The sequence below is a fragment of the Ictidomys tridecemlineatus genome, chromosome 1 (genome assembly GCF_052094955.1).
Source record: "Ictidomys tridecemlineatus isolate mIctTri1 chromosome 1, mIctTri1.hap1, whole genome shotgun sequence".
NCBI classification, from domain to species: Eukaryota; Metazoa; Chordata; class Mammalia; order Rodentia; family Sciuridae; genus Ictidomys; species Ictidomys tridecemlineatus.
Window position 1 is genome coordinate 236,397,506 of NC_135477.1, and position 21,721 is coordinate 236,419,226.

Sequence of the window (21,721 nt, forward strand, 5' to 3'; positions counted from 1 at the left end):
GAATAATATTAAAGAAAACATATCCACTCATGTTTTATTCCAAGCTTTATGATTTCACAGGACTCCTTTTTACATTATTGGAGAAAATATCCCCCAAAACAATAGAACAGTACTTTTTTCAAACAAATGAGATTTTATTTGCCATTAAAAGAAATTACTTCTTTATAAACTCTTGGTTCTTCTTGCCAGATACTCATATTTAACAAGTATTTTACATAAAATCCTCAGTAAAAATGTGTACAAGTATTTTTTCTACCTACATAGAAGTTATTTTAGATTGAAAGTTATGTTAGTTATAATAACATCAAATATATACTTAAGACTATTAAACCTCATATGCAGCTTGTATATTTTGTATACTATAAGTTTAATCATTTTTAAGAAATATTTTATACTTAAGCATCTACTCTTATTAACAAATAAAAACCTTCTACATGAATAGTGATAAATGTAGTCACTCAGATATTAATATTAATATTTGGATATCAATGAGTTAAATTTAAAATCTTAGGTAGATGTAATATGAGAAACAGTTATTTTCATTTTCCTTTTTAAACCTTTGTTCAGTTGTGGAACATGAACAAAAATAAACTGAAAAACAAGAAAAAAAGCCTGGAATCTCGCCATGAAGCTACCAGGTTATTTGTTACTAATCCAGTTGCTAAGTCTTTGTGAATTCTGAATTGCTAATTAACAGAAAGTGGATTTAAAGTTTTATTTCCCATGCTTCTTTAAAAAAAAAAGCTTTTTGAAAGATCAAATGAGATAATGCTTCAGAATAAATTTGTCAAATGCAAGCTTTAGGTTTTGTAATTCAAAATAACGCAAGCAAAGTTGTCCAATATTGCCTGCACTATTATTCCTTTCCCTTCTCATAAAAATGTCTTCTACTTGCTCTCATTTGAGTGACAATTGAGTAGAGCTGAAGGTATCCATGACAATGCAATGAAATAATTGTTCTCAGTAACTTGTTATGTAATAAGAGACTCTAAGTACATGTAATTGAAACTAAATAGGAAGTTTACACTAAATAGCAGTTTTATGTTACAGCTCTTATCATGAAAGAGGTCACATATCATAACCACATCCTCATATAATTTACCAAACAAATATAGTGATTAGTTGACTAGGAAATACCTACCCACTCCAGACATTTCAGGAACACTGGCAGTATATAAGTCTTTTGTAAATTTTGGCTCATTGTCATTGATATCATGAATTTTAATGATAAATTCTGATTCTGGTTCCACCTGTCGACCAGTCTTTCTGTCTATAGCCTTGGCTCGAAGAATGTAGAGGGATTTTTCTTCTCTGTCTAATTTCTTTGCAGCATGAATGTCTCCTGTATTTTCGTCTATGACGAACAGACTGCCAGCCCCATCTCCTGTTAAAATGTATTTTAAATTTCCATCTCCTTTATCTTGGTCAGTATGAAGCTTCAAAGAGGTAAAAAAGAAGAGTTCTGTGAACACATGCATTATTACAGTAAAAATAATTTTGGCACATATCAACTAGACAATATCACTACAAATATGCTATCTTATTTTCATTGAGCGGAAACTAAACATTTCAGGTTTTGTTTTGCTAAATATTTTTTAACAATTTCATTTATACATCACACGAAGCTAGACTGAAATAAAAAGGAAAATAAATGTATCTCTTTCAATGTATAGTATTTGAAAGATATTTTTAAGTAGAACACTACAAAGAAATCTTTGTTACCTCTAGAGATAAAAAAAAATACGTTAACTCAGATCTTGAGTTTTAAATACCAAGTAATCATTGTAATATTTAAAATAATAAAACTCAAAGTTATGGTATAAGGAATTTCTGAACTTGATATAATGCTAAGTTTAAGATGAATAACTTAATTTTAAATTGATTTTATCACCATCCAATATAACATTGTCAAACTGCAGACTCTGTATTCAGGGAGACCAGTCAGAGAGAATTTCAAACTCATATTTTCTGTATCCCTTTTGAAGAGTACCTTTTCAACCACAATATTCTCACTTGGAGGAAATTATTTTGTAGACATTTTAAATTTAAAGTGAAACAAAACATGACTTTCCTCTTTGTCCATATATATTAGGTCTTAATAGAAATAAGTATTTATTCACAAATTATTTTCTTTCAAAAACTACCCTTCTATAAAATAACTTCTTAATGTAGAAAGCTCACCAATGAAAATTTAAAACAGTTGTATAATCAAAGAAACTTTGATTTGTAAAAGTTTTAAAAGTTTTGGTAATTCTTTAAAAATCAAATTGAGAAATAATAATTGTGTATGTCAAAAAATTGTGGATTATGATATGATGTCTTGATGTATGTGTATATTGAAGAATGAGTAAATAATTGCAGATTAATTAAATCAGGCTAATTAACCAATCCATCATCTCAGACTTATCATTTTTTCTTGTGAGGTAAAGTCATTTAAAAAAAATGTATGGAGAAAGTGTGGTGTTATTTAAATGGTACAACACTTCACCTATACAGGAAGAATAACCTTCAGTGATTTATTGTACAAAATATTAACTATAATAACTAATAATGCTCTTTATTTCAAAATTGCTAAAACTGTAGATTTTAATAAGACTGGAATCCTAACTAGTCTCCCCTTCTGGTGTAGTCTTATACCACATTCATCACAATTCTTATTGTTCTGAACTTACATATTTATCATGTCCAAATCCATCTTTGAATTGATTTTTATATAAATGCTGCTTTTTATGTTAGCCAAAGTTTGAAACTTGTTTCCTTTTTTATCCTTCTTTGTTTTAAATCTATTAAAATAATCATCATATGTAATCTGTCATTCTTTGAAATAACTTCTTCATTTGTCTTCCCTACTTGGCTAATACTCAGGCTTTTCCTCCAACATACTTCACCAGATCACTGCAGTAGTCTCCTGATCATGCTACCTCTATTATTGCTCTATTTCAAACAATTTTTCACTTTTCTACATCACAAATATAGACATTTTACTAGAAATTAAAAATCTTCAACAAGGCAGAGTGTTTATGACCATGAATTTAAACTAGGATTAGTTTCATGCAAATTTAAGTATTATATTGGGAACATCCTTTTGCTTTTTTTGTTTATTTTATAATTTAAGCCTCTTCCGTTGAAAAGGGATAATGTCAATATTTAAAAATAGTCTTTACATTATTATCATTATAATTTCCTAATGTCTATTACCTCATTCACACATCCATAATGTGGTCCTTCATCCTGGAGGCTCTGCTACTTTGCCCCTTCTTTATGCCTCCCATACATACCAATTGTTTTGTTTTCCATTGTTTTTTAATTTCATTTCTCAGGAAGCCTTTACCTGTTTTCACAGCTGGTGTTTCCATATGTATCTTTCACCTTTAAACACCTTTCACTCTTTTTTGTTTTCTCCTAAATAAATAATTGGCATATCTCATTTTGACATTTTCTTTTCAGGGCAACTTCTAAGGTAACACTTCACTCCCCACCCTGACATTCATTAAGTTAAGTATAGTTTCGAACCATGCTACTAAAAGGTAAAATAAATTAGGAAAACATAGATGTCCATTTTAAATAACTCAATATATATTTCTTCTCTCTCTCTGTCTCTCTCTCTCTCTCTCTCTCTCTCTCTCTCTCACAAACACACATATATTTATACATGTATATTCATAAGAAAACCAAATGATTATTCTCTTTTTAAATAGCATCTTCTCAAATAAATAAAAGGATTTGTCTATCATTGATTAGAAAAATTCAGAATAGAAATAAATTAAATTACATATTAGAAATCTCTAAAGTCCATAATATTTTATTGATCAGTGGTTATTTTTCCTCAAAACATTTATAAAAGTATTTTGTATATTTATCTCTGTATCAACTGTTCTTTTACTTTAAGAGGGGAAAAATATAATGAAGAAAATTATTGGAAAAAGATGACTGAGATGGATGGGTAAATAGAGAATAATGTAATTATGAAAGTCTGTCAATTTGGCAAAAATTGTAGAATTAACTGAAAAGTTCACTTTATTGAGTTGGCTAGGCTAATTAATGTACTAGAGAATCACCTGGAGCCATCAAAATTATGGTCTACATAAATGTTGAATGTAAATCTTTGATTAAGCAACATACTTTTAAGTAGGATACTAATGGTGCAATACAGTTTATCTTTTCATGGTTTTATGTCATTAGTTTTCATAAAAGTAAACAACTACACATAATAATTATTAAAATTTTAATTTATCTTTAATTTTTAAGCTATACATATTTTATGCATATTAGGAATAAATTTGTATTGATTTCTTGAAACAGGAAAACAAAAAAAAATCAGAAACCACATATAAATGAATTATAAAGTAGCTCTTCACAGTTATATTCTACGATTCTCTGCTTCATGCTTATTATACCTACAGGAAAAGAAATGTAAGAGATTTGTGAATTATCTCTATTGTCCTGTATAATTTTAGAGTGTAAACATGGAAGTGTCACTGTGATGCTGCAATTTGCTTAAAGTCATGGAATACTAAGTACTGTGGACAAAGAATAGATAAATTTTTCAGTGACATCTATTTAATTCTTATAGTAATTATTGATAACCAACTTAGCTACAGAGCAGAAAGTCTAAACGATTGTAATAAACTCTATAGAAATTTTGAATACATATGAATATATAATAAAAAATAATTGTACTTTTTTTCTATGTCTTTTCCTGTTGTTTTCCAATGTGTTCAACATAATGATATTATTTTAATATCATTTTCTTGCCTTTTATGATTTAAGTAATGTTCAACACTTTGGTGTATTGATCTCTTCATGAAATTTAACTTGTAATTCTCAAAATTAAATATGATTCTACATCCTGTTTAGATTAATGTTTAAATACTCATGGAAATACCTTCACTTTCAGTTATTTTATCCTCATTCAAAATACATAACAGTCTGGAAAATATTTACATAAACACAATAGCTTTCATAATCACTCCTCTTCTATTTGAATGGTTTTATAATCAGTGTTACAATGCCAAAGAAATGGAGCATTACACATATTCTTCACACAGAAGATGTTGACTAAGACAAATTGAAACATTCATGAAATTATAGGATATTATAAAGAAGTATATTGTCTGAATGTAATTTAATTTATAAATAAAAGATTTGCAAAAAATGGTAAAATCATTTTATTCATTTTACTATTGAGATTGTAATAATGGTGATTTTATTTTTTTATATCCACTTGATCTAATTTCTTCCAAAATATTTTATATATACTTTTTACCTTTTTATTAAAATATTATTTTCAGGAATTTTTATATAATACCATACATACATATTAAAAGGTCATTTTAGCAATTATTTTTAGTATATTTTTAAAATTTATTTTTAAACTGATACATAAAAATCATACATATAAACACAATATTAGTTAATAGTTAATACACATCTACATTGTGTTTGTTTAAATCAATTTAAACATATTTATATCCTTGATTATTTATTATTTCTTTATGGTGAATACTTTAAAAATTCATTTTATAGCTATTTGTAAACTTACTTTATTTTATTTATAATCAATCCAGAGTGCAATACCATACCAGAGCTTTTTTTAATATTTTATTATAACTTAGTACCTATTGATCAATCTTTCTCCATTGTTCCCACATGCCTACTCTAAAAGGTTGAGGTATTTTGTAAATGGAAAGAAAATACTGAAGAGTAGTGAAAAATGGTTGTAAAGGTCAGGTATGACCATGCGACCACTTGCAGACACAAGGACATACTTTTTGTGACTCTTTTTCCTTATTTTGTTGAATGTATTTGTGAGTATGTGTACAAATATTTCAAATAAACTTGTTTTATTCACTCCATTATCATGTAATATTAAAGATGGTGACCTGAAATCTTACAATTTAATTATTGCTAATTATATATCATGGCATTTATGTTATAGCATATTATTGAGAAAATAAACAGAACTCAAGGGTGAAGGTAAACTCTGGGGAAGGAGTTAGTATTTTATTGTAAGCAGGGTTGCTGTGTCATGTTAGGTGGGATTATGACCTTGTTTCTGTTTTATTTGGAGACAATGTATTGTGTAAAGAGATGTTGCCTGTGAAAGTCAATTTGGCAAGGATTGGAATTTTGATGGTAATTTCATGTGTCAACTTCACTAGCTTGTCCAGATATCTGGTAACATATTATTTTGGATGTCTGGGTGAGGGTGTTTTGGGATGAGATTAACCTTTAAATCCATAGACTAAGCAAAGGGTATTGCCCACCACCACCACATGGAATGGTCTTCCTTCCACGCCTTGAAGTCTTGTGTACTAAAAAAAAATCTTGAGAATGGAAGAATTTACCCTGACTATCAGTTGACACAGCAGGCTGGTCATCCTTTGGACTCAGATCCAGGGTAGGACTTATTCCATTCATTGAGTTCTTTTAGACTCAGATGAAAATGATATCATGGATTCTCACCAGTTCCAGCTTCCCATATCTATGCTTCTCAAACTCTACAATAATGTAAGTTAATTTCTTGCAATAAATTGGCATACAGTTGCTGTTTCTCTGGAAATCTCATATAATCTAAATTCAATTTTTAAAAAAATATAAATTGTGAAATCAAAACAAATTCAATAATAAATCATTTTCAAAATAAGGAGTGAGGATTTTTTGTTGTTTGTTTAAACTTTAAAAAATGACCTTAAGACATAAATTATATTCAATAAAAAGTGTACATTTAATTTATAAAATATTATAATTTTGACATGTATGTATCTGATATGTTTTTAAGTTGATTAGGGCAATAGCATCATAATCGCTTTATACTTTGCTTAAAATGCTGGAAGTCCAAAATATAATAAACTCCATATATATATAATATGAATAGTCCTTGTATGTTCTTAAATATATCTTCTTATTTTATATCATCTTATTTGGTTTGTAATGAGAAAAGTCATAGATAATAGCTAAAATAACTAGTACAGTACAGTATTTTTGATGATTTCGTGTCCAAATACATTTCCAAAACATTGTAAAAAATGATATGTCGCATTTCAGTACAAAATTTACATTTTTTCTAGCTCCTACTTATAATCTCAGGGTTTTGAGAGATCAAGGCAATAGGATCACAACTTCAAAGCCAGCCTCAGCAAAAGCTAGGTGCTAAGCAACTCAATGAGACCTTTCTAAATAATATATATGAAATAAAGCTGGGGATGTGGTTCAGTGGCTGAGTGCTCCTGAGTTCAATCCCCAGTACCCTAAATAAATAAATAAATAAGCAAACAAACAAACAAATTAATTAATTATTTTTCCCATTTATTTCAGGTAAGTCAATTTATATATTTAAATCAACTCATATTAAATATTGCTTCATGACTACTATATTAGGGTTTGAATGTGTAGTAAATGCAAAGTCAATATAATATTATTACTATGTGATATCTTTATACCATAAGGATTTTGTGCTTGTGACTGGACATGGTGGTACACACCCGTAATCATAAAGAGGCAGGAGGCTGAAGCAAGAAGATTGCAAATTTGAGGCTAGCCTCAGCAATTTAACAAAACACTGTCTCAAAATTAAAACTAAATAAAATAAAGGGTGAGGGATGTAGCTTGTGGTAGAGAACCCATGGATTGAATTTCTAGTACCTGGAGGGCAGCAGGGGGTATTACTGCTTGGTTTAAGTTACAATTGACTGAATTTGAGTTCTTTGGGAAGAATTTTATGGCACAGAAGTGGCACATGCACAGAATTGCAATCCTGCCAGATACATAATTCAGGGATGTCATTGTAACATCAATATCCTAGACAGTATACAAAGGTAAAAAAGTCACAGGGAAGAGACCAACTGTTGGAAGCCCTGTGTTAACTGGGCAATGTTTGAGCCATTACGGCAAGGAAGCCCCGCTCTGCAGCTCTGGAAACTTCTGGGAGAAATTCCCTAGTAACAAAAAGTACAGATAATGCTGGACCCCTGACCTAGTGCACAACTCCAAATTCAAACATACCCTCTGGACATGGGCATAACCTACCAAGCCAAAAACACTTGTTTATTTCCCCTTTCATCCTATCCACCATAAAGGAGATCAGTCAGTATATATATATATCTATATATATCTCTATATATCTATATATAGATATATATATCAAACGCAGGATTTTTCTTTATTTGAAGTCAGACCCAAGTTGTCTGCTCAATCCACCATTTACAACATATATATATATATATATATATATATATGTATTTTAATAAATAGAGTAAAAATAAAATAAACATATTCAAACTCAGCTTAAAATCAAGGCTTAACAGCACATTGTATTACCTACAATGTCCAGAATATGAGAATATGAAAAAGCTACAAAAATACGAGATACTATCATACTATTATATTATCTACATATAATTTACATATTTTGGAATAGGTGTTCACAGTGAATTATTATCATATCCACATATAATTAAGACATGTAATTGCAATAAGTATACTGTTAACAGATGTGTTCATATATTACTGTACACATGTAATATCATTGTGTTTTATACTTTTGATTTATGGAGAAATTTCTAAGACAGTAGATTAGTTCTAGTATATCTCATATCTAGTTTCTCCTTTATTAACATATTACATTAATATAGTATGTTTTTTATAATTAATGAGCCAATACAGACTCATTATTGTTAACCAAAGTATATATTGTATTCACACTCCCTTAGTTTCTTCTTAATGTCTTTTAAATGACACTTATTCCATTCACTATTCTTGTCTCTTTAGTATTTTGTGTACAGTGAAAATTACTCATTTTTTTCGTCTTTAATCACCTTGACAATTTCAAGTGTATGTCATGTATTTCATAGAATGTCCTTCTCTCAGAGTTTATCTGTGTTTGTCCCTCATAATTAGTTTCAGATTATGTGTTCTGAGGAGATACATCAAAGTAGTAAATGTTCATTTCCACCTCATCCTATCAAGGGTACTATAAATATGTCATGTAATTATTTATATTAATCTTTATTTACCACCTAGTTCAGACTAGTTTTTAGTTAGTATTTCCTACATGAAATTACTCTATTTATCCTCTTCTTTCTTATCATATTCTTTGGTAAAAGAAAATTCATTATTTGTTGCCAACACATAGATTACAGATTTGTATAACATCTGTTTATTTGGGTTAAGCATTAAATGTGGGGGAATTGCTCAGCATGGAAGATTTGTTTTTTCTCCCAATTTGTTTAGTTAGTCAATCTTTTATTTATATTACTTTGGATTCATGGATTCATATTTCATGATTTGAGTTACAATCCTAAATTATATCTTTTTTGTTGTTGTTGTTGTGCAGTTTCTCCATCTTAGTTCACTGAGAGCTCTTTCAATGGGTTCTATTTTCACTTTGACATACACCATTATCATGGTTTCTTTTTCTGTGTATGTTCACATCATACTTTATGGCACTACAAGATGCTTCCTGGTCATCTTGTATATTTCTTGCCCTAATCAGAAAATCAGTCATTTCTTTGATAAGCCCGGTTCCTCAGAAAATGGCAGTAGAAAAAAAAGATATAGTTGCTAGGTGTGTTGTTGCTGCTGGGGTGTTATTATGTACCTTCACAGCTTCCCAGCAAAATCATATACACACACACACACACACACACTGTATGATACTAGCTCTAATAATATTAGTTTACACATGAGTTCATTATGATATTTACAGTTCGATGTTTTAACATATTAGTTTTAGTAATTGATAGAACAAAAAGGCAAATATCAGACTCTAGAAAATGGCATTAACCTAATCAACATCAATGTCAGTATTTCTAAAGCAAATCAACCACATTCTCAGAATGCACATTATTTTCAAGTACACATGGAACATGCACCAGATTATACTACATTGAGCTGGGATTGACAACAATCTTAGCCATGATCTGTTTATATATAATCTTTATTATGTCTATACTTCAAAGCTTAATATATGGAATCATTCTATTCCCATCAAAACTTCTTCAATTTAACATTTTCATAAAAAATTGACAATATAGAATTAAAATCAATATGAGCCTACCTTTGACCTAGAATGGTAAGGACAATTTTGAAGATAAACACAGGAAAATCTACATTATTATATTTCAAAATTTTTGAAATTATAATAAAGAACACAATGAGACGTTGGTTATAGTACAGATAAAAGAAAGTGAACTATAAAATTAAGAAATAAACCCACAGGCACACTATGACTTACATTTAGAAAAAAATGCACCAATACAATATCATTGCGGAAGAAATTATAATAATTCTACCTTAGCAACAGTATATCAGTAACTTTAAAAATGAAGACACTTCACCCATAACTCACATTGTTTACAAATATAAATTATATATGTATCATAAATCTAAACAATAAATTTCCAATGAAAATATTTATAAAACAGGAACATGAACTCATGACATAAAGGTGGGCAAACGTTTCATGTAACACCCTTAGTCACTTCTATTTTCATGATGTCACCCCTGGCACAAACACACATCCCCCTCTCCCTTATTTTGGTCTATCTTCTGATTCTTGAATCTATGAGTCTGGCTTATTTCATTTACCATGATGTTCTCTAGTTCCATCCATTTTCTAGCGAAGGTTAATATTTCATTCTTCTTTATAGTTAAATAGAATTTCGTTGTGTATGTATACCACATTTTCTTTACCAATCAGTCTATTAATAAACCCCTGGCTGGTTCTATAACTTGATCATTTTGAATTACCCTGCTATAAACACTGATGTGCCTGTACCAATATAAAACAACAATTTTGGTTCTTTTGGAAAAATATCAAAGAATGAGATAAATGTATAGCATATTGGTTCCATTGTTAGTTTTTTGGGGGGAATCTTCATGATGCTTTCCAGAGTGGTTGTACTAATTTGCAGTTCCATCAATAATGTATGAGTGTACATCCCCCCTCCCCATTTTCACCATTATATTATTATTTGAATTCTTTTTTAAAATATATTTTTAGTTGTCAAAGGACCTTTATTTTATTTACTTATATGAGGTATTGAAAATCGGACCCAGTGCCTTACACATTCTATCACTGAGTTATGACTCCAGCCCTTGATTTGAATTCTCAATAATGCAAATTTTAACTGGAGTGAGATAAGATCTCAGAGTAATTTTGATTTGTATTTCCTTGATTACTAAAGATGTTGAACTTTTTTTATATTTGTGATTTCTATTTCTTCTTTTGAGGAGTGTCTGTTCAGTTCTTTTGCTCATTTTTTAATTGAGTTCTTTGTAGGTTGTTGGTATTTTTAGTTCTTTAGATATTCTTCTTATTAATCCCCTGTCTGAGGAACAATGCCAAAGACCTTCTCCCATTCTGTAACCTCTATCTTCATGCTCTTAGATTTTTTTTCCTTTGCAGAGAGGGAAATTTTTAATTTAATGACATCCCACCTATTGATTCTTGGTTGTAATTCTTGTTAAAGAAGTTGGTGCTTGTGTCAATATTTTGGATTTCTTAACCCACATTTTCTTTTAGCCATTAAAAAGTTTCTGATCTAATTCCAATGTTTTTGATTCACTTTAAGGTGACTCTTTATTCAGCATAAAGATAGGAATCTAGTTTCGTTCAGTATTTTCAACACTGCTTAAAACATGTAGAGAAAACAGAGTAGACTAATTTCAAACAATGAAACTGAAGGAGCAATTAAAAATGCTCCAACTAAGAAAAGCCAAAGATTAGGTGTATTCTTATCCTAGTTATACAACACCTTTAAAGAAGAACTAGAGGCAATCCTCCTCAAATTATTCCATGAAATAGAAAAAGAGGGAAGAGAGCCAAATTCATTCTATGAAACCACAATCACCCTGATACCAAAACTAGTCAAAGACTCATCAAATAAGAAAAATACTTCAGGCCTATATCCTTCATGAACAAAGATGCAAAAATCCTTAAAAAATATTGGCAAACCACATTCAAAAGCACATTAAGAAAAGAGTATATCATGATCAAGTGGGATTCATCCCAGGTATGCAAGGACAGTTCAACATATGCAAATCAATAAGTGCAACTCACCACATAAATAGAGTTGAAGGACAAGAATCACATAATTATCTTAATAGATGAAGAGAAAGCATCTGACAAACTTAAGAATACTTTTTATATCTTTTTTAATCTTCATTTTAAAGTGAATTTACTGTACACAACATATACTGGCCCTGTATTTTTTATCCACTCTCTCTCATTAGCGTGTTTGGAAATTCAGTTTTTAAAATATAATTTATAAAATTGCATTAATAATTATTATATTTGTAACATTGCTTGTCCATTGCCAAGCCTTCTCTCCCCCCGCCCATATGTCGAAATAAATGCAGAGAGAGTGAGAGAAAGCTGCATATATATAATAGAAAGGAATAAAGTTCTAAAATAAATCATAAGTTCTCCCTTAGGAAAAAAAAAACTAAATATCACAATCTGAAATAAATTCCTTAAAAGTCACCATCTACCAAAAATATAAATAAATTAAGATTTTAAAACAAAACAACAAAAACAATACCACAAGAAGAAATACTTTAAACAGGACTCTAACAATTAGGAAAAAAATCAATAAGTAATACCATTACAAAACAGCAAGAAGTGGGCTAAAATGGTATCACTGGTAAATTCTATCAAGCATTTAAGAAATATTTGTTACAAAATTTTAAAAATTTGTTCCTGAAAATAAAAGTAAATTTATAAATACTAACTCATTCTGTCAGGCCAAAATTACCCTTAAACCAATTGCAATAAGCAATTGAAACCTGCAATTAATAACATAACACTTTTTAGATTAATACAAATATTTACATATATTTAATAAATATGTGTAAGATGTACACAGTTCTCATAAAAGAAAAAAAAAGAATAAATGAGGAGGTATTACATTGTCATTATTAGAAAGATTCGATATTTTACAGATGTCAGTTCTTCCCCAGTTGATCTAATCATTACCAAATTTAAAGCAAGTTATATGTGGATATAGACATACTAACTGTAAAGTTTATGTGGGGAGGCCAAAGACTCAGAGTAATCATCAAAACATTGGGGGAAAAAAGCTGGAAAGCTGACAATAACCGATTTGAAATTTTTCTACAAAATATAATAATCAGGACAATGTGATGTTGATGAAACAACTAACAGATTAATAGAAGAAAATAAAAAAGCCCAGAAATGGATCCAAGTAAATATATTCAATTGTTCTTCTGTAAAAAGAGAAAGAAGTGCTTTTTTAGTCAGTAATGCTGCAAACATGAATATCAGCATTGAAAAATGAACCTAGATACAGTTTACACATTTCACACACAAACACACCTCAAAATAGTCATACCCTTGTTTTCCTCAGTTTGTTCATTTCTATGACCCAATGACCTCGTGAGAACAACAAAAAGGAGAAAAAATATATTTGGGGCTCACAGTTTTGTAGGTCTCAGTCCACTGATGACAGACTCCATTGCTCTGGGTCCAAAGTGAGGCAGAACATTACAATGGAAGGTCTTGGTGGAAGAAAGCAGCTCATGTCACAGAAACAGGAACCAGAGAGAATTCTGCTCATCAGGGACAAAATATAAACCCAAAAGCCATATCCCCAGTGACCCACCTCCTCCAGGAGTTCCCTACCTGCCTATGGTTACCCAGTTAATCCATATCAGTGGATTAATGCAGTGGATTAGATTAAGGCTCTTATGACTCCCTCATTTCACCCTTAAAATTTTTTGCATTGTCTTACATATGAATTTTTTTGGGAAACACCTCGTATATAAACCATAACAGCCTTAAATGTTAAAAGCAAACCTATAGATGTATGGAAGATAATGAAAAAAACTAAATTGTTTATGATTGGCAATCTACATTAGGTACAAATGTATGATCCCATAAAAAAATCACAAACTGAATTTCATGAAAATTACAAATATGTTCTCTGTGAAAATTATTATCAACAGAATGAAAAATGCACAGTCCAGGGAAAATGGTAGAAAACTACTTATCTGGCAGAAATCTAAATATAGATAGATAGATAGATAGATAGATAGATAGATAGATAGATAGATACAAATTATCAGAGAACAAATAACCCAACTAAAGAAAAGAAAAAAACTTAAGATCTGAGGAGTCACTTTACCAAATAAGACAGAAACAAATAAAACGAGCATATGAAAATGTACAACATTGAATTTCCTTAGGTAACTGAAAACTAAATGGGATACCACTTCATTCATATTAGAATGACTAAATTTCAAAGTCCTGGGAGCACTAAATGTTGATGAGGATGTAGGCCATAGGAATTCTTGTTCATTGCTGGTATGAATACAAAATATTGAAGCCACTTTGTAATGCAGTTAGGAAATATCTCACAAAGCTCAATAGGCTTACCATATTACCTAACCAGGTAGTTACCTGAGTATGTCGAAATACCCCTACACAAATGTTTTTACAACTTTAGACATAATTCCCAATTACTGGAAGCAGCCAATATGTCCCTTGGTAGCTGAATTGATAACTGATTATACATCCCTAAAAAAATATTATTCAGTAGTAAAAAGAAATTAGCTACCAACCTAAATAATACACAAAGGAATATTAAATTCAGATTACTACATGATAGGAACTAGTCTGCAAAATACTATAGACTACATGATTCTAATTTCATTACATTCTCAGGAAGGCAAAAGTATAGAGAATAGAAAGATAGCCTTTCTAAGACTAAATGGATATTAGGAATGAATAGATCTAGCAAAGGGAATCTTTGTGCATTGAGACTACTCTATAAGATGCTGTAATGGGGGATACAAGGAACATGCATTTGTTGAAACTCAGATCTGTACAGAACAGAAACTGAATTCTAATGTGAACTATATGGACCATAGTAACAGTAATGTAACAATAATGATTCCAAACTAACACAAGATGCTTATAAGAGAGACAACTATGTGTGTATGTGTGTATGTAGGCATATGAAAACTCATTACTTCATACTATCTTCTGTGAAACTAAAATTGCTCTAAGAAATAAAGTTTATTAATAACTGAAGTCAAAAGTTAAATTGAAAAGAAAGATAAGTGTGTGAAATACTGAAAAACTTCTGTTCAGACTTTAAAATGGAGCAGAGCCATTGTCTACATGGATTTTAACTCATGAGTGATCTGAAATAAGGCAAATTACATGGTACAGTGGAGTTAATTTTGAAATTCAAGTACAAGTAAACTGGTGAGAATAATTAATCAAGAAATATTATTGGAGAAAATGAATTTGTATTAATATACTGGGACACCTCACTTGATCTGTAAAGTTAATTCAGGAATTAGAAAGAAAAGTCCTGTTTTCTATCTTCCATAGTATACTTTTGAAAATAAGCTTGAGTTTATCCAAGTTGAGCCTGGTGTAATAAACATTGTTTCAGAAAACTGAAATTGTGCTTAGAATATTCCATTAGCAAATAATCACTGAATTAAAAAAATGAATGAATATCTCCTATTCAACCAATATACATAAATAAAGCTTCTTATACTCCTCACTTCCTCATGTTAAACAGCTCAAGATAATGCAGTTTTAAACAAGGATCAATGTCATAATAATGCATTTCAAGAAGCACTCCTACTGGATACAAACAATGATGAAAGGATCAGCCCCCTTGGTTCTGAGAAAACTTTTCTGTTTCCATAAGGTAAACACAAATTGACTTTGACATTTTTCATTTTGTTAAATTTTGTTACATTATAAAGAGCCCTTGCTCAGTTGTAGGTAACTTTCCGTAGAGCAAATGTTCATACTCATTCAATCCACACGGAGACTTCTTCCATTTTTCTAGGCATCTTCAGAATGGCAATATCTTGGTGTCCACAGCTCAGGAACTCTCTATCCTTAGAATGCCATGTAGACTTCTCCACTTAACTGCTCCCTGTCATTGTGGCATAGAAAATAAGAACCAACCCACTGCCTATCAGAGTTAAGGGTGGAATCTAGGAGGGTACCTCTCCCTCTCCAAACACAATGTTTTCTAGTGGTTTAGTATACACAATCAAAGTTGACTGAAGAACCCTACAATATGAACTGTCACTTGTCCTCACATCTTTCACAGAGCAACTAATCTTATGTGTTTGTGTAATAGCCCATGGATATGAGAAAAGAAAACTAGTTTTAAATGATTACACACTCTAGGAATAATTTCACTGCTATACACTGTGTATGGGAGTTACTTTAGACCAGCACTGTGACAATTCTATTGTTTTTTCAGGATGCATCAAAGTCTGGTATTTACTTGTCATTGGGACAGAATATGCTGGGTAAACTGGTAGTTTAAAATACCTGTTTACAGTTCCAAACTACATCTGGGTATGATGAGGCAATCCTGTAATCCCAGCCACATGGGAGACTGAGTCATGAGGATCACAAGATTGGTGCCAGTCTCAACAAATTAAGGAAACACCCAGCAGCTTAGTGAGACACTGTCTTGAATTATAAATAAATAAATAAATAAAACTGGGGAGGTAGTTCATTGGTAAAGTTCTTCTGTTTTCAATCCCCTGTACCAAAACAACCCCAAAGCAAATGAACAAAAAAAAATCTATGGTAATGTCCTGGGTCAATGTATTTATAATATTTAGGATCCTGTAGATTGACAGCTTGGTTTAATCGGTTGCATGTCTAAATTGCGTACAAACCCTGAGGGGATATAAATATTCTTTCTGATATCTCTGCCAAAGCTACTCTGATACCAAAAATTTTTATTCTCACTTGGTGTTTCACAACTTGACCAATATTTTAACTTGCTTTTCCCCCCTATTTTGATTTCAGCAATCTTAAAGCAAAGGACAATTTCCTCATATCGAGTATGGATTGTGATGAAAAAAAATACAAATTTAGAGTCCAAATTAATTAGTCATTCTATTATTAAAGATCAAACAAGTGGATGAATTTAACTTTCTGCCAATAATAGCACCATATTTTTCTGAGAGACTCTCTTAATACAAATAGGCAAAAACAAAACTTCAAACAAACAAACATACAAAAAAACCTTAATCCTTCAACTCTCCTTAAATACACTGCTGAGTAATTTCTTCTTAATTATCTAGCCATACACACCAAGCAACTATCACTAGGGGATACAGCTGACTAGGAGGCATTTTATAAGGATAAAGAGGGCAAAATGACCTACTGTAGATAGACTCAGTTTTAGAAGTGAATTATACTGCACAAAAGTTCCAAGGGGCTGAGACAGTTTCATGATGAAGACTACAATGGAGTTTGTGAGCTTAGTGGATATGGAAGCAACTGCTGTTAAAGCTGGGTGAACTATGAGTGTCTGCAGAACAATGAGTCAGAAGATGACAGATTGCTGCATGGCACACAAATTGTGCTCTCAAAATATTTGCTCCCAAGGGAGAATTAAGTCCTGTTCAAGTAACAATTATGTTATATTCATTAATTTGCTCTGTTATTTAAGGTTTAATGAGATAATGTTGGTAAAGACTTATCTTAGTTCCTAACATATAACATGCCCTCAATAAATTAGAATTTGATTAATACTGCTCTTTTGTTACTATTGTTCTGTAGTTTAGTTTAAGGTCTGGTTAGTGATGCCAGTTGCTTCATTCTTACTGCTAAGGATTGCTTTAGCTATTCTGGGTCTCTTATTTTCTAGATGAATTTCATGATTGCTTTTCCTATTTATTTTTTTTAAAGAGAGAGTGAGAGAGGAGGGAGAGAGAGAGAGAGAATTTTTAATATTTTATTTTATTTTTTTTAGTTCTCGGTGGACACAACATTTTTGTTGGTATATGGTGCCGAGGATCGAACCCGGGCCGCACGCATGCCAGGCGAGCACGCTACCGCTTGTGCCACATCCCCAGCCCCAACTTTTCCTATTTCTATGAGAAATGCCATTGGGATTTTGATCTGAACTGCATTAAATCTGTAGAGTGCTTTTGAAAGTATGGTCATTTTGATTATATTAATTCTGCCTATCTAAGAGCAAGGTAGATCTTTCCATATTCTAAGGTCTTCTTTGGCTTCTTTCTTTAGGGTTCTGTAATTTTCATTGTATAGATAATTCATCTCTTTTGTTGATTCCCAAGTATTTTATTATTTTTTTTGAGGTTATTATAAATGGGGTAGTTTTCCTTATTTCCATCTCAGAGGATTTGTCACTGATATACAGAAATGCCTTTGATTTATGGGTATTGATTTTATAACCTACTACTTTGCTTAATTCCTTTACTAGTTCTAGAAGTTTGCTGGTGGAGCTTTTTGGGTCTTCTAGGTATAGAATCATATTGTCAGCAAATACTTAGCAAATAGTGCTAATTTAAGTTCTTCTTTTCCTATACATATCCCTTTAATTCCTTTCATCTGTCTAATTGCTCTGGCCAGTGTTTCAAGGACTGTGTTAAATGGAAGTGGTGAAAGAGGGCATCCCTGTCTTGTTCCAGTTTTTAGAGGGAATGCCTTCAATTTATCTTCATTTAGAATGATGTTGGCCTGGGGCTTTGCCTTTATGATGTTGAGATATGTTCCTGTTATCCATAGTTTTCCTAGAGTTTCAAACATGAAGGGGTGCTGTATTTTGTCAAATGCTTTTTCTGCATCTATTGAGATGATAATATGATTCTTATCTTTGAGTCTATGGATGTGATGAATTACATTTATTGATTTCCTTATGTTGAACCAACCTTGTATACCTGAGATGAATCCCACTTGATCATAGTGCACAGTCTTTTAGATATGTTTTTGTATTCAATTTGCCAGAATTATATAGAGAATTTTTGCATCTATATTCATTAGATATATTGGTCTAAAGTTTTCTTTCTTTGATGTGTCTTTGCCTGGTTTTGGAATCAGGGTGATATTGGTCTCATAGAATGAGTTTGGAAGTGCTGCCTCTTTTTCTATTTCCTGAAATAAATTAAAGACTATTGGTACTAGTTCTTCTTTAAAGGTCTTGTAGAACTTGGCTCTATAACTGTCCAGTCCTGGGCTTTCCTTGGTTGGTAGGCTTCTGATGGCATCTTCTATTTCATCACTTGATATTGGTCTGTTTCAATTGTGTATATCTTCTTGATTCAGTCTTGGCAAGTCATATGACTTAATAGACTGGTTGACCAATGGTACAGAATAAAGGACACAGAGATTAACCCACAAATTACAATTATCATATACTAGACAAAGGCGCCAAAAACATCCATTAGAGAAAACCTATCCTCATCAACAAATGGTGCTGGGAAAACTGAAAATCCATATGCAACAAAATGAAATTAAACCCCTATCTCTCACCATGCTCATAACTCAACACAAAATGGATCAAGGACTTAGGAATACAACCAGAGACGGTGTGTCTACTAGAAGAAAAAGTAGGCCCTAATCTCCATCATGTGGGATTAGGCTTCAACTTCCTTAATAAGACTCCTATAGCACAAGAATTAAAACCAAGAATCAATAAATGGGATGGACTCAAACTAAAAAGTTTCTTATCAGCAAAAGAAACAATCAATGACTTGAATAGAGAGCCTACATCTTGGGAGCAAATTTTTCTTTCTCACACATCAGGTAGAGCACTAATCTTTATAGTATATAAAGAACTCCAAAAGCTAAACGCCAAAAAAACAAATAACCCAATCAACAAATGGGTCAAGGATCTGAACAGACACTTCTCAGAAGACAATATTCAATCAATCAACAAATATATGAAAAAATGTTCATCATCTCTAGCAATTAGAGAAATGCAAACCAAAACTACTCTAAGATACTGTCTCACTCCAGTCAAAATGACAGCTATTATGAAGATAAACAACAATAATTGTTGGCGAGAATATGAGGGAAAGGCACACTCATACATTGCTGGTGGGACTGCAAATTGGTGAAGCCAATATGGAAAGCAGTATGGAGATTCCTTAGAAATCTGGGAATGGAACCAACATTTGACCCACCTATCCCTGTCCTCAGACTATATCCAAAGGACTTAAAAACAGCATACTACAGGGACACAGCAACATTAATGTTTATAGCAGCACAATTCACAATAGCTAAACTGTGGAGCCAACCTAGCTGCCCTTCAGTGGATGAATGGATTAAAAATGTGGCATATATACACAGTGGAATTTTACTCAGCAATAAAAGAGAATAAAATCATAGCATTTGCAGGTAAATGGATGGTGCTGGAGAATATAATGCTAAGGGAAGTTAGGCAATCCCCAGAAAACAAATGCTGAATGTTTTCTCTGTTACAAGGAGGCTGACTCACAGTGGGGTAGTGAGGGGGAGCATGGGAGGAATAGATGAACTCTAAATAGGGCAGAGGGGTGGAGAGAGAAGGGGAGGGGGCAGGGGATTAGCAAGGATGGTGGAATGTGATAGACATCATTATCCAAAGTACATGTATGAAGACATGAGTTGGTATTAACATACTTTATATACAAACAGAAATACGAAAAATTGTTTTAAATGTGTAATAAGAATTGTGATGCATTCATTCCACTCTCGTGTATTTAAAAAATAAAACCAAAAAAGACTGCTCTTTTGTTATTTTTGAATTAAATCTACCAAATTTGATTATTATTTTACTTCTAATTGTTCTAAGTCGTAAAAATACAATTCTCATTAAATCATACCTACCAGCATTCCTGTTATTTTTACTTTGTTTATTATTATTTTTATTCCATATTAGGATGTATTTTGCTCCTCACTAATTAATTTTTTGTATTTATTTTTTATTTGGACACAATACCTTTATTTTATTCATTTATTTTTATGTGGTTCAGAGGATTGAACCTAGTGCTTCCTGCGTGCTACATGAGCATTCTATTGCTGAGCCACAACCCCAGCCCCTTAATTAATGTTTTGTTTCTGTTTTTTTTTTTTTCATCTGTGAATGCTAATCTTCACTTCCTTCAATGTAATTGTATTGAAAATTTCCTAGGGTTTCTGCCTTTACTCATAGTTATTTTTCCATTTTCTGTCTTTTTTTTCTTATTTCTAAATTTTTGTATCATAGATGCTAATTTCTACAAAATTTTTCTCCTGAACAAATATTAAATGGCTTTCCAAACTTTCTTTTCTCTGTGAAATGTAACTTGTTATTTTCTTTCTTTAAAATCATTTTATGCTTGCATATTTATGTTTTAGTATTTTGAATCCAAATTTTTCCTTTTTTTTTTAGTTTTCTTTTCTTACGTTGCACAGAATATGCATTTCAGAATATGCTCCATTTCCAATACTGACCAGGAGCTTATACAATTCTACTCTACTTTCTGAAACACACAACTCAAATTAAAACAAAATTATAATACAAAATAACTTATATCAAATCTACAAACTTTGGGAAAAACTCTCAGTGTGACTCTGAGTTAGACTCTACTCTCCATGAGGATCAGATACTCTGTCCCTACTTATATCCCTTGAGTCTAATAAAGTGCAAAATTGTGTAATTGTTCTCTAATTCCCCTCTTAAATTAAAATAATCATTCTGTTACTTGTGTGTGTGTGTGTCTGTGTCTGTGTGTGTGTGTGTGCGTTTTCTTCCTAGATTTTTTCTGTCTCATCTGAAGCAATTACAAGGCTAATATAAAATGGCTACCGATGGATAGAAAGCCAAATGTGTTTTTAAATCAACTCTTTCAAGTTTTAACACAATAATCATCTTATTTTTTTCAAAAATGAATAATGTATTAACCCTTTTGGGAAAAACATTTTTTTTCCTTGTTATAT

General features: G+C 31.3%; 1 protein-coding gene across 3 annotated transcripts in view; it reads right to left on the bottom strand.

The window, feature by feature from the left end:
- Cdh9 (cadherin 9) overlaps positions 1–21,721 on the bottom strand; it is a 167,908-nt gene that overhangs the window by 58,233 nt on the left and 87,954 nt on the right. For all 3 annotated transcript variants that reach the window (XM_078016931.1, XM_005341392.4, XM_078016929.1), the window contains one exon: positions 1,142–1,436. In XM_078016931.1, coding sequence (XP_077873057.1) covers positions 1,142–1,436 — 295 coding nt within the window. The remainder of the gene's footprint in view (positions 1–1,141; positions 1,437–21,721) is intronic.